At 46.8% G+C, this 12,588-nt stretch overlaps 1 protein-coding gene across 5 annotated transcripts in view; it reads left to right on the top strand.

The window, feature by feature from the left end:
• Nucleotides 1-12,588, top strand: part of SCML4 (Scm polycomb group protein like 4) — a 94,709-nt gene that overhangs the window by 58,204 nt on the left and 23,917 nt on the right. For all 5 annotated transcript variants that reach the window (XM_036249311.1, XM_036249314.1, XM_036249313.1 and 2 more), the window contains 3 exons: nt 158-287; nt 2,520-2,720; nt 6,998-7,192. In XM_036249311.1, coding sequence (XP_036105204.1) covers nt 158-287; nt 2,520-2,720; nt 6,998-7,192 — 526 coding nt within the window. The remainder of the gene's footprint in view (nt 1-157; nt 288-2,519; nt 2,721-6,997; nt 7,193-12,588) is intronic.

Raw genomic sequence — 12,588 nt, forward strand, 5'->3', positions numbered from 1 at the left:
CATGGACTTAATCCGAAGTTCAGCTCCCAGAGCTGCACAGTTGAAAGATGTGGAAGCGTGATAGAGTGGCCATGGTTAACTGTCATCCAGGAAATACTCCAGTTGGGTGTAGAGAACATTCTAGATTTTCATTGACCAAACGGGCTCTCTCCTGCAGCTCAAGTCTCGGGTTCTCATGACTCCTTTGGCCCTCTCCCCTCCGCGGAGTACGCCGGAGCCCGACCTCAGCTCCATCCCGCAAGACGCAGCCACGGTCCCCAGCTTGGCAGTCCCACAGGCTCTCACAGGTAGGTCAGGGGCATGAACGCCGAGGGTGTGATGGCCTGGCCTTCATCTACAGTGACGCGAACCAGAGAGCTGCCACCGAGAGGGCTCACGTCGAGGGTTCAGCATGTTAGCCAATGGCAGATGGGATGACCAGGCTCTCTGAGAACCTAAGTTTCAGCGGCTCACAGCTTGGATTGTTTGCAGCTGGATGCTCAGTGCATCTTGGGTTCAGCTGCTTGCCGTGGGGTGGAACTAGGAAGAGTAGCTGGTGGTCCAGTTTTTGCTTCCCAGAGCTAAAAGTGAGCCCGCTCACCTCGAAGAGTTTCCACCTGTGTTTGTACTTCCAGATCTGCTAAGGCTCCTGATCTCCCTTAATTCCAGCTGGCGCCCTCCAATCCCATCAGGGTAGCATGCAGCCCAGAGTCTCACAGGACATCCACCAACCCACAGTTCCATTGTAAGAATAACAGCAATCAGATTTTGGCGCGCACACACACACACACACACACACACACACACACACACCGGTCCCCCCTCATCACAAAACCACTGTCCTTCCTGCCCCACCTACATTCCTTCATTCTCCTCCCATTGCTCTTAGGTAAAAACAAAGCTTGTTAAAATGGCCAGCAAGGCCCCATATGTTTCTCCCCTGTGACCCAGCCATGCTCTCCTGGTCCCCAGGGCCCACACAGGATGTTAGCATAGTCTCTTCCCTCCAGCCGAAATGCCTTCCCTCTGGCCACCCTATTCCTCCCTCATATCTCAGCTCAGACATACCTGATCCTTCTCCGGCTTCTTGCCAGGGTCCTCAGGGAGCCTCTCTGAGGAGGAAAGCAGCCATTCCCGGGCCTGGGGACAGCGGCTGTGGCCAGGGTCTATCCCCATCGGTTGGGCTCTCGGGCTCTTCCTGAGCCTGTGGGCTGAAGGCCTCTCTCAGGGTCCCCCGGGCTCCAGTCCGTGTTTCTCAAGCCACGGTCCCCATCAGTCCCTGTCACTCTCTGGGCAGGTCTGCCTCCCCTGCGGGGCCCTAAGCTCTGTGAAGCCGGGGGCCTCGTTGGTTTGTTTCCCCATTTTCTCCATAAGACCTAGCACAGTGTCTGGCATGAAGGACTCTTATTAATTGTATCTCCTTCATCACCCGGGATGAGTGGAAGAGAAGCCAGCCTGGGAAGGAGCATAGGCCTTGACCTCAGAAAGGCTTGTGTCCAAATCCCCGGTGCCCCACTAATTACGGAGTTTCTGAGCATCCATGTAACACACGACGCCTCATTTTCTTCATTAGTAAAGCAGGAATAATGCCTAATTCCCAGGTTTGTCTTAAGAATGAAACAAGATAAAAAATATAAAGTGCCAGGAATATAATAGGTGGTCAATAAAAAGTAATTTTCTTCACCTTTGTTATTCCTGTTTCATAATGCTATTGGTCTCCTCTTACAGTCCCTCTTAAACATCCTTTGCTTTAGTGGCCTCCAAGGCAAGATGCTCCTGCTGGGGGGGAGGGAGGGGCAGAAGAGGAGAGTCAATGTGTAGAAGGAAATACAATACCTACTATTAATATATATTTTATCTCACCCTTTAAAAATGCCTTTCTCTCGGTTATGTTTTTAAATGTACACGATACATTAATACAGACAAGAATGTATATAACCTATAAATAAACAAACACAGTTTAGGGTATGTGCTCAAAATATTTTTACTGAGGAGATACATTACTTCAGAAGCGTGGAAAAGCATTGATTGGGCTCACCCAATAGGCGACTGAGTGTTTATTTTCTGTAAAATTGTAAATAGCACTCTCTTCAGAAGTTGAATACATACATTTTGGAGCAATCAACATCATCTTGATGTTTTTATTCATCAAAAGTTAACAAAAAAGTGGCAAACATTATATGTAGCTTGGCAGCTCCCTTGGAGAAGGAGGGGGAGTTTTTGCACGTGTACATGCCCAGCATGGAAATGCGTTTGCACACACGGTCCACGTGGGCCTCCAGATCTGTCCACAGTTCAGATTTGCATACGGCACAGCGGACCCACCAGTCCATCTGTCCCCACCCAGGAGGCCCTCTTGGGAACAAGCCCTGGCAATCGGGGTGATTGGCTTCTTTGCCTCTTTTACTTATTAAGTAGGAAGAATCAGTCCCACTTTTGCCCCTTTTCAGCTTTCCAGGGCCAGGGCCGGGGCCACATGGGAGCAGCTGCCTGCTGTTGTGTGTGGGTGCTGAGGGCTCTGTGGGTCTCTGTTTCCACAGTCTGCCTCTACATCAACAAGCACGCCAACGCAGGGCCCTACCTGGAGCGGCGGAAGCTGCAGGCGCTGCCCGAGCACTTCGGGCCCGAGAGGCCGTCGGCCGTCCTGCAGCAGGCCGTGCAAGCCTGCATCGACTGTGCCCACCAGCAGAAGCTGGTCTTCTCCCTGGTCAAGCAGGGCTACGGTGGCGAGATGGTCTCGGGTAAGGCCCTGGGGCAGGTTTAGGAGGAGGGCCATGGGTGTCTCAAGAGAAAAGCAGCCGTTCCCTGGCTAGGGGGACAGTGGTTGTGGCCAGGGTCTGGTCTCTGTTTGGCTCTAGGGTTCTTCATGAGCCTGTGTGCTGAAGGCCTCCCTCAGGGCTCACAGAGAAGATGCTTCCACACTTGGACAAGAACACGAGACATTTGAAACCTCACCCTTGACTCTTCTCTGGCACTGATCACCATGCAGGGTGGGGGGGGGGCGGGGGGCGGGGGGTCTCAACTCCATCTCATGGGGCATGTTTTTTAAACAAGAGCCTTCAAAGTCAATCCCGTCTCTCATCGTCCTTGCCCATCTCCAGCTTCAGCCCCAACGCGACAGCTTCCAGAGGGAGTGGAAGTTGTCACCACAAGTGAGAGGTGGAATCTGGAGCTCTGCCCCCTTCAAATGTCTTACTGGAGGCTGTCTACACAGTGGCTGTCACCACTGGCCCTTAAGCCCTGGAGATGTCTTGACTCCAAGGGGACAGCTTGGTGTCTTCTCTGGCCCAGCATCATGGACACAGCCTCTATATGAGCAAGGAACAGGGAGGAGATTCCCAGCATTGGGGCCATGCAGGTGACCCTGCTGGCCGGCCAAGAACGGGGAAAGAGGACTCTAAAGTGGCTGTGTCCTGAGGAACCAAAGCAGCACATTTCATTTAACTCCAGATCCCCAGGGCTGGGGACGGAAGGGTGTGTGACAGCCTCCCGGCTCCGATGGACTTAGCCCGTCTTCTAGAGCTCCCTCTGAGCAGGAAGCTGGGTCTGACTCGCTGGTAACTGATTAAAATAGAACTTGGCTAGGTCTGGGTACATGTGTCTGACCCAGGGTGACTTTTAAGAGACTTTAGCAGATGTGAGCAGAGACAGACGTACTGCAGCAGGAGAGACCAGGAGGGAGCTGTCGTCAGGCCTTCCAAGAGCCCCTTGGCCGTTCTGCTCCTGGGTATTGTCTGAGAGCCAGGTTCTCAGTCGCGGGCTGCAACCTGAGATCCAAGGCCTTGTCCTTTTCCTGCTAAACAGCAGGGCTCAAGACGCAGGCCTGGTGCTAAGAGAAAGCTCCTCCTGTACTGTGTGCCCACCCTCTTGAGCGAATCCCACCGGACTGATTCTTTATGGTCTCTGCCCACGAAGCTGGGAGAGCTGCTCCCCTTTTCCCTGCTTTCTTGCTCGGCCTTTCTGTGGCTCAGGGGCCTTGGCACTGGGGCGGAGCTTCTGCGGTGCCTGGCACCCACGTGAGTGTGGGCAGAGCCTCACTGGGTTTCCCGTGGCTGAATGAATCCCAGGAAGGCTGGAGCTAGCTGGGCACTTGGTCTTAGTGTCTTGGAGAATGCAGTAGGACTGAGGGGACTCCTCATGCCACCACCTTGCGATCTCGAAGTGACAATCATGTTACTGATGGTGATTGGAAGCTCGGTGACAGCACCGAGGTGGTTTAGGGAAGGACTCAAGGAGACTCCCATTCTCTACCGAGAACCGGATCCTTGGGGCACTGATTTCCAAACAGTCCCATGGCAGACTACATAAAGAATGGTGACATTGGTGCTGGCACAACGGGCTAAAGGAACCAAGCTGCCAGGCTGGGCCTCGGGCCACCCCAAGGGCCTTAGGGAGCAGCCTTGCAGTGCCCCACCCCCATGCCCAGCAAACCCGCCGGGATGGTCTGCCTAGCCGCCCTCTCCCTCAGGGGTAGACTTTTTTTTTTTTTTATCCTCACCCGAGGACATTTTTCCATTTTTTGTTCAGATAGAGCGGGAGGGAGAGAGAGGAAGAGAGAGAGAGAGAAACATCGATGTGAAGAGACACATCGAGTGGCTGCCACCCACGACCAACCAGGGCCGGGGACAAACTGCAACCGAGGTACGTGCCCTTAGCCGGAACCGAACCTGGGTCTCTCTGTACCGCAGGCCGACACTCCAACCGCTGAGCCAAACCGGCCAGGGCAGGGGTAGACTTTCTGATCTCACAAATCCACGTCCTCCTCCAGGAGGTAAAATTTTCCCACGTGTGTGATCTCCCAGGCACCCCCGGGAAAGTATGTGCACTGATTTATGGGACAGACCTGATGTCCTAGACCCTCTGTTGCAGGTTCAGTTTCCAACACACCCAGTCTTTTAAGGTATTGAAGTCAAGCAACAATACCCATGCTAGGAAGAAATTTCTAGAACATCTAAATGGCCAAGATGACGCCTTGGTGAGCATCTTGGGAACTCATTGGCTGTCTCTCTTAATCAGGGTCACCTGGAGTGTTAAAAAGACAGGCAAGTCCACTTGGAGGCCACATGAGCTGGAAAAACCAGGTCCTCTCTTCAGTTTCCTCGTCTGTAACCTTTTCTCCGCTTTTCTCACAGGACAGTCAGGAGGCTGAAACGAGGTGATAGATTTGAAAGCTCTTGTCGAACTATAAAGAGCTACACATGCACACACACAAGGATTATTTTTATTTCGAATTAAAATGGGTATTTTTGTTGTTTATTTGTTTTTAGTTTTGACATGAAAACTAGCTCTGATCACCTCTGCCCCACCCTTGCCGTCGGCCAGCCTTTGGGAGGTAGTGTAAAAGCAGGCTGCCCTCTGGGTGACGCTGAGTGGAGGCCGAGGTGGGCGCAGACGTCCTGTTTGGGAACAGGAATCTCCGTGTGCTCCGCACACTGGGGCTGGCATGCAAGCTTCTTAGGATGAGAGAGAGCTACGAGGAGAACTACAGAAGGGAACATGCTCCGTGCTGTAATCTGATGTTTCTTTTAAATTCTGGTTACGCTATAGAAGTCAAGTTTGATCTGGCATTACTGTAAAGGGTTATTGTTCTTTTATAAAGGTTCTTCCCAGAGGGCTAGAATGAACACTGAACACTGTGAGGCTGAATTAGAGACCTCAGGACAAACTCAGGTTTTAAAAATATATCTAGATCTATCTATCTATCTAAGCTATGTCGAGACAGAGAAATCATTATAAAGGAATACTGTACATCCATACATTTCTTAGCTCTCCTCACTGAGAGGTCCCAGAGCTACTCCTCCAGCCCAGCAGCAATGAGCACACCTAGTGCCTAAATCTTGGTTTCTAAATATCACTCTTCAATAAATGAAACCAAGGCTACTAGAGAAATGGCTGATTTTAGGGCTGGGGCAGGGAAAATACAAGATTAACCTGGAACATATTGAAGTGTTAGTAACTAAAGAGTTGCTAAAAAAAAAAAAAATGGGGGCAATGTCATAAGGACATAGAAATCAGCCTAAAAGCTTGAACAGTCTGAGAAACAGAATAAATAACATAGTATTGGATAACCACAGTGCAAAATAATATTAGTCTGTATTGATATTAATAAATTATTGAACAAACAAATAAATAAATGGCGAAGAAGAAAATTCTTCCTTCTAGAAGAATTTAAAATGATACAAAGACTCTCTCCTTCCAGAAGGTCGAGCTTAATCCCTTCACTACCCGTGAGTGTGGGCAGGACCTTGTGAGCTATTTGTTGATTTTTTAAAATATTTTTTCTTTTTGTTGATTTAAGGGGGAGAGAGAGAGAACCATCGATGAGAGAGAACATAGATTGGCCGCCTCCTGCATGCCCCCCACTGGGGATCAGGCCCACAACCTGGGCATGTGTCCTGACTGGGAATCGAACTGGCGACCTCTTCGTGCATGGGTCGATGCTCAGCCACTGAGCCACACCAGCCGGACATCTTGTGAGTCATTTGTAAGGCAATAAGAAAATAGAGAGTATAGTGGAGAAGTGTAGCAAACACTGCCTTGGGCAGGTGAAGTTAACAACCCAGTGATATCATGTGGACATCATGTATACCTGACCCCATTCAATGAAGAAGGCACTTTACCTCTGTGGTCTTCCTCCCAAAACTCATCATCCCAGTCAAATAATGAGAAAAATATCAGACAAACCCAAATTGAGGGACATTTTACAAAATACCTGCCTAGTACTTTAAAAACTGCCAGGATTGTGAAAAACAAGGAAAAACTTAGAAACAGTCACAAACTGAAGGAGATTAAGGAGACACCACAAATGCCCCCAAATGTGGTCTCCTGGATGCGATCCTGGAACAGAAATAGGACATTTGTGAAAAACAAACAAACAACAACAAAACCCAGGTGAAATCCAAATAAAGGCTATTTAAAAACAAGACAAAACTGAACAAACAGAAACCCCTTCCCCAGGGCTGATGGGCTGGTGGCTTTCTCCAGTGCCCTGCCCTGAGCTGCTGTCTCTGGGTTCCAGTCTCCGCATCCTTCGATGGGAAGCAGCACCTGCGGAGTCTGCCCGTGGTGAACAGCGTCGGGTACGTCCTCCGCTTCCTCGCCAAGCTGTGCCGAAGCCTCCTGTGCGATGACCTCTTCAGCCACCAGCCCTTCCCCAGGGGCTCCAGTGCCTGTGAGGGGGCCCAGGAGAACCAGGAAGGCAGGATGGAGTCAGGTAGGCTTCCTCTGTCTTCCCCTTGCGTGCAGGGGGCCCAGGGGCTGCTGCTGAGGGAGCAGCCGCAGGTGCTCGGAGCCTCCTGCGGGAGGCCACGGGCTGCCTCTCTGGAAGCCCTGGAGTAGTCGGGGCCAGCCGGGAACAAGGATACCAGATGGCCCCCACCCAGGCTGCAGTGGGCAAAGGTCACTCCATTATAGCTTTTAGGCCTCTGTTATTATACTTGAGACGAGATCGCATTGCATATAATGAGTGATTTTCTTTACACTCCTCTAATTAACACTCTTGGGCATTTATTCATCATTGTTGAGTAGTTGAAAGACTAAGAAACTAAGGGACTAAGAAATCCTGAAAAAACCAGGGCTAAGAATCGATCCCATTGGTCCTGACTGGGGACCTTAGATGCCTACCCATGTCAATAAAGGGTGTACCAATAAAAGTAAAATTAAAAAAAATAAATAAATAAAGGGTGTACCAGAGTGTCTATTATTGCAGGAATTTGACCAGACCATAAATCAAATATGTCTTCCAGTGAGAGTTAGTGCTCCTTTCTCAACACAGAATGGCAAGTGGTCCAAGGGCGGAGTACCTTTTGTATCACCAGCCCCAGAGGAGCTCAGCATGGGAAAGTGGGAATGGGAAGGGCACCGAGGCCACATGGGCAAACTTGCCAGGAAGTGTCTGCACAAGGGGCTAGACGCCGACCGGAAGTGCTCCTTCTCCACTTAGCATCCCTGAGTTATGAATTTGCAAATAATTAAATATGACTTCAGCTTCCCAAGGATGAACAAAAATGCTGCTTTTTTTTTTTTTTTTTTTTGTCAAAAGTAGTGTTGTTGATGTATAAAGAACTCATACTATGCAGCTGTAAAAAAGAAGAATCGATTACCCTTTGAGACAGCATGGGGGACCTGCAGAATATTATGCTAAGCGAAATAAGCCATTCAAAGAAAGACAAATATCACATGATATAACTTAAATGTGAAATCTACTGAACCAAATAAACTGATGAATAAAATAGAAATAGAGGCATGGAAGCATGGAAGGGACTGACGAATCTCAGAGGGAAGGGCGGGGAGAGGTTAACCAAGGAACTTACATGCATGTATGCATTACCCTTGGACACAGACAACAGGGTGGTGAAGGCCCGAGGCAGGGTGGGACCCAGGATGAGGAGGGTAATGGTGGTGGGAGGGTTAAAAGGGGACATCTGTATTACTCTCAATAATAAAGATTTAATTAAAGAAAATAAAAACAAAACGATGAAGAATTAGATAAAACAAACAAAAAAAGAACACATAGACAGTGAAGCTGGAATCCAGTCATGATGTCATTCTGCAAACATTTCTGTGCCCTCTTCTGTTCCAAGCCCTGTGAGACCCTGTCTTGGGATAAGACAAATACATGAGCTTAGGAAAGTTTTTGTGGTATTGAGTAGATATTATGAAAAGTAAAAAACTGATACATTGGTAGGTATATGAGCAGCTATATCTTTAAAAAAATTTTTTAAATCCTCACCTGAGGATAATTTTCCATTTATCTTCAGATAGAGTGGGAGGGAGGGAGGGAGAGAGAGAGAAGTATCGATGTGAAAGAGACACATTGATTGGCTGCCTCCTGCATGACTCCGACCAGGGCCAGGGAGTGAACTGAAACCAAGGTATGTGCCCTTGACTGGAATTGAACCCAAGACTCTTTGGTCCAAAGGCCGATGAAGAGCAGCTATATTTTAAGTCTGGGAAGACAGCAGAAAAGGATACATTTATACTGTTTTTTGTATTGTTCTTTTTAAACACACTTTTATTGTTTTTTAAATTTAATTTTCAATTACAATGGACATTCAATGTTGTATCAGTTTCAGGTGTACAGCATAGTGATTAGATATTTATATACTTTATGAAGTGATCACCCCGCTAAGTCTAGTACCCACCCGTCTGACACCATACATAGTTATTTATTACAAGGTTATTGACTATATTCCTTATGCTGTACTTTACATCCCAGTGTCTATTCTTGTAACTGACAATTTGTACTTTTTAATCCCTTCATCTTTTTCACTCATCCTCTGAAATCTCTTCTCATCTGGAACCATCAGTTTTTTTTCTCTGTGTCTATGTTTGTTTCTGTTTTGTTTGTTTATTTATTTTGGTTTTTAGACTCCATATATAAGTGAAATCATATGGCATTTGTCTTTCTCTGGCTTATTTCACTTAGCCTAATACCCTCTAGGTCCATCCATGTTGTTGCAAATGGTGAGACTTCATTCTTTTTTATGGCTGAGTCATCCATTTGTATATATGTAGCACATCTTTATTCATTATCTGTCTATGGACACTTTGGTTGCTTCCATATCTTGGCTACTGTAAATAATGTTGCTATGAACATAGGGATGCATATATCTTTTCAAATCAGTGTTTTAGATGTCTTCAGACAAATACCCGGAAGTGGAATTGCTGGGTCATACGGTAGTTCTACTTGTAATTTTTTGAGGAAAATCCACACTGTTTTTCCAGTAGTGGTAACTGCACCAGTCTGCATTCCCACCAACACTGCACTAGGGTTCCCTTTTCTCCACATCCTCACCAGCACTTGTTTGTTGATTTATTGATAATAGTCATTCTGACAGGTGTGAGGTAATATCTCATTGTGGTTTTAATTTGCATTTCCCTGATGCTGAGCATCTTTTCATATGTACATTGGCTATCTGTATATCCGTTTTGGAGAAACGTCTATTCAGATCCTCTGCCCATTTTGGGGGTGGGGGTGGGGGAGTGTGGTTAAGTCATATGAGTTTCTTATATGTTTTGGATATTTACATCTTATTGGATATATCATTGGTGAATATTTTCTCCCTTTCAGTAGGTTGTCTTTTCATTTTGTTGATGGTTTCCTTTGATGTGCAAAAAACCTTTAGTTTGATGTAGTGCCATTTGTTTATTTTTTCTTTTGTTTTCTTGCCTGAGGAGACATATTAAAAATATGTTGCTAAGAGCGATGTCAGTTTATTGCCTGTTTTCTTCTAGGAGTTTTGTGGTTTCAGGTCTTACATTTAAGTTTTTAATTCATTTTGAGTTTATTTTTGTACATGGTATATGAAAGTTGTCTAGTTTCAATTTTTTGCATGTATCTGTCCAGTTTTTCTAATTCCATTTATTGTAGAAACTGTCTTTACTCCACTGTATATGTTTGCCTTCTCTGTCATCGATTAATTGACCATATAGGTGTGAGTTTATTTCTGGGCTTTCTATTCTGTACCATTAACCTATGTGTCTGTTTTAATGCCAGTACCATGCTGTTTTGATTACTGTAGCCTTGTAGTATAGTTTGATATCAGGTAGTGTGATGCCTCCAACTTTGTTCTTCCTGATCAGTATTGCTATGGCTATTTAGGGTCAACTTAGATTCTTAGCATAGATTTTTTTCAGATACTGTCAAGAACCTTGTCTACAGTTTTGCTTTAATCTCCCTGAAACCTGTTCCCTGGGAAACAGTAACAAATTCAGCCTTTACAAAGGAGGGTACCTAATTAAATATGGCCTTTGTGAGCAGATGCAATATAGTCCCCGTTTTTCTTTATGTATTTATATGTATGAGCTGGGAAAATTCTTCTCATCTCTCTGGACCTCAGTTTCCTAAATGAGGGGCTGGAGTTACTCACATCTAATGTTACTTCTGGTTCAGACAGTATGAATCTGGCTCTCCTGTAAAACTTAGTTGACTCAGAAACATATTCTAATGCTAATATATCTTCTGGTGAATCTTGCAATGGGAACAGCAGAATTGTCTGATTTCACTTCTCAAACTCTTGAATCATTGTTTCATTGAACAACCAATGACCCATGGGACATAATCATAAAGCCACATAATCAATGTCTCCCATTCGCCTTTAAATGTATCCTTTGGGACCATTTCTTTCTTATCCATGAATAAATTTAGGACAAATCTTGTGACTTTTCTGGCTCCTTTCAGGTAACAAAACCTTCTCTAGTCAATAATTAATATGTCCAGGTCAGTGTGATAATTAAACTTTAAATTTTACTCAAAGATATAACTACTCCCCATTCCCAGCTCAGGCCTGCTTTGGCCGGTTGCCTGCAGCAGGAAAGGAGAATATGGTTGGCATCTCTGCACGCCCTGCCCAGCCTGCGTTTTTGCCCCCTCTCATATCTAGCGAATGGTTTCGAATCCTTCATGATCCGAGCTAGGGAAGGAGGGGAGGCAAGAAGTGAGAAAATTTTCCCTTGACTAAGCCTGCTGTGAGTTGGCATCGTGCTCCCTGGGTCTGGCAGGTGTTTAAAGCTGATCCTTCATCCTGTGGGCTCTTCCATGGGTCGTTTTGTGATTCTACCATCTCTCACTTGCACTTCCCTTGATATGGACAAATGTAACTTCTCTCTGGCTGCTGCTTACAGTTCCTTCCATAACCTCGTGGCACCTTCAAGTAAATCTCTAACTTCTTTCCGCTGGGGCCCCTTGTTCCTCCAGAGGGTCCTGTGGAAAGGATCTAAGATCTTACATCAAGTCTCTCTTCTGATGCATCCAGCCCCTGAGAACACTCACATATTCTCTACCCAAACAAGCTGTGGGGGTGCAGGCAAATTCCTGCAGGCACCTCTCCTTTGCTCTGCCATTGGCGTAGCCAGACCTTCAGATTTCTCATGGGAATCAGTGATCCATTGTGTCTCGCAAGTTCCAGGGTCAGACAGCAAGCTATTCACATGGCCACACTGAAGCCCTTGGGAACATACTGGACAGTTCTCGCCATAGTTTATCTTCTGTTCAATCTATTTCTCAACTTCTACAATTTCCTTTGCAGGCTAGATGTGGGTTGTCCTGTACAGGTGTAAAACTGGCTTTCCACCATCTCCTTCTGCAAGATCTGCACGCTTCACTCTGGTATGGGCTGTCTGTTGTCTTGCAGCCTCAGCCAAAATGGAAACTAAAATGGTTTCATTTTAACATCTGTCCCAGGCACCCCCTTCAGCTGTCTTTAGGTGATCACTGAGAAGACTCTTGCCTTGGTTTTTCACCTTATTCTCTCCCCTCCCAAGCTCATCACGCCGAATGAAGTTCCAGTCTTTCCCCGGAGTAGTGTAGCTGCCCTGCTGTTTCCCTTGACTGAGGCAGGGATTTCTACCTGAATGCTGCTTTCACTCCTAGTTGGCTTGGCTTTGGAAGTAATGATTCCAGTTGTTTTCATGAGCCCTTCCCTAGCCCCCAGCTCCTTTGAAAAACTGAACCGCTCCAAATTAACCACCTCCATGGACCCTGTTCCTCTTGCCCTGGGTTTGCAGAGCAGAGAGCTGTGTGTTTCCTGTGTCCAGACCTCAGGGAAGGCGGAGGAAGCCGCTGTGGCACCGGGTGCCCTGAGCAGTCTGCCATGGGGCCTAAAATAA

This window comes from Molossus molossus, unplaced genomic scaffold (genome assembly GCF_014108415.1).
Source record: "Molossus molossus isolate mMolMol1 unplaced genomic scaffold, mMolMol1.p scaffold_m16_p_8, whole genome shotgun sequence".
Taxonomy (NCBI): Eukaryota; Metazoa; Chordata; class Mammalia; order Chiroptera; family Molossidae; genus Molossus; species Molossus molossus.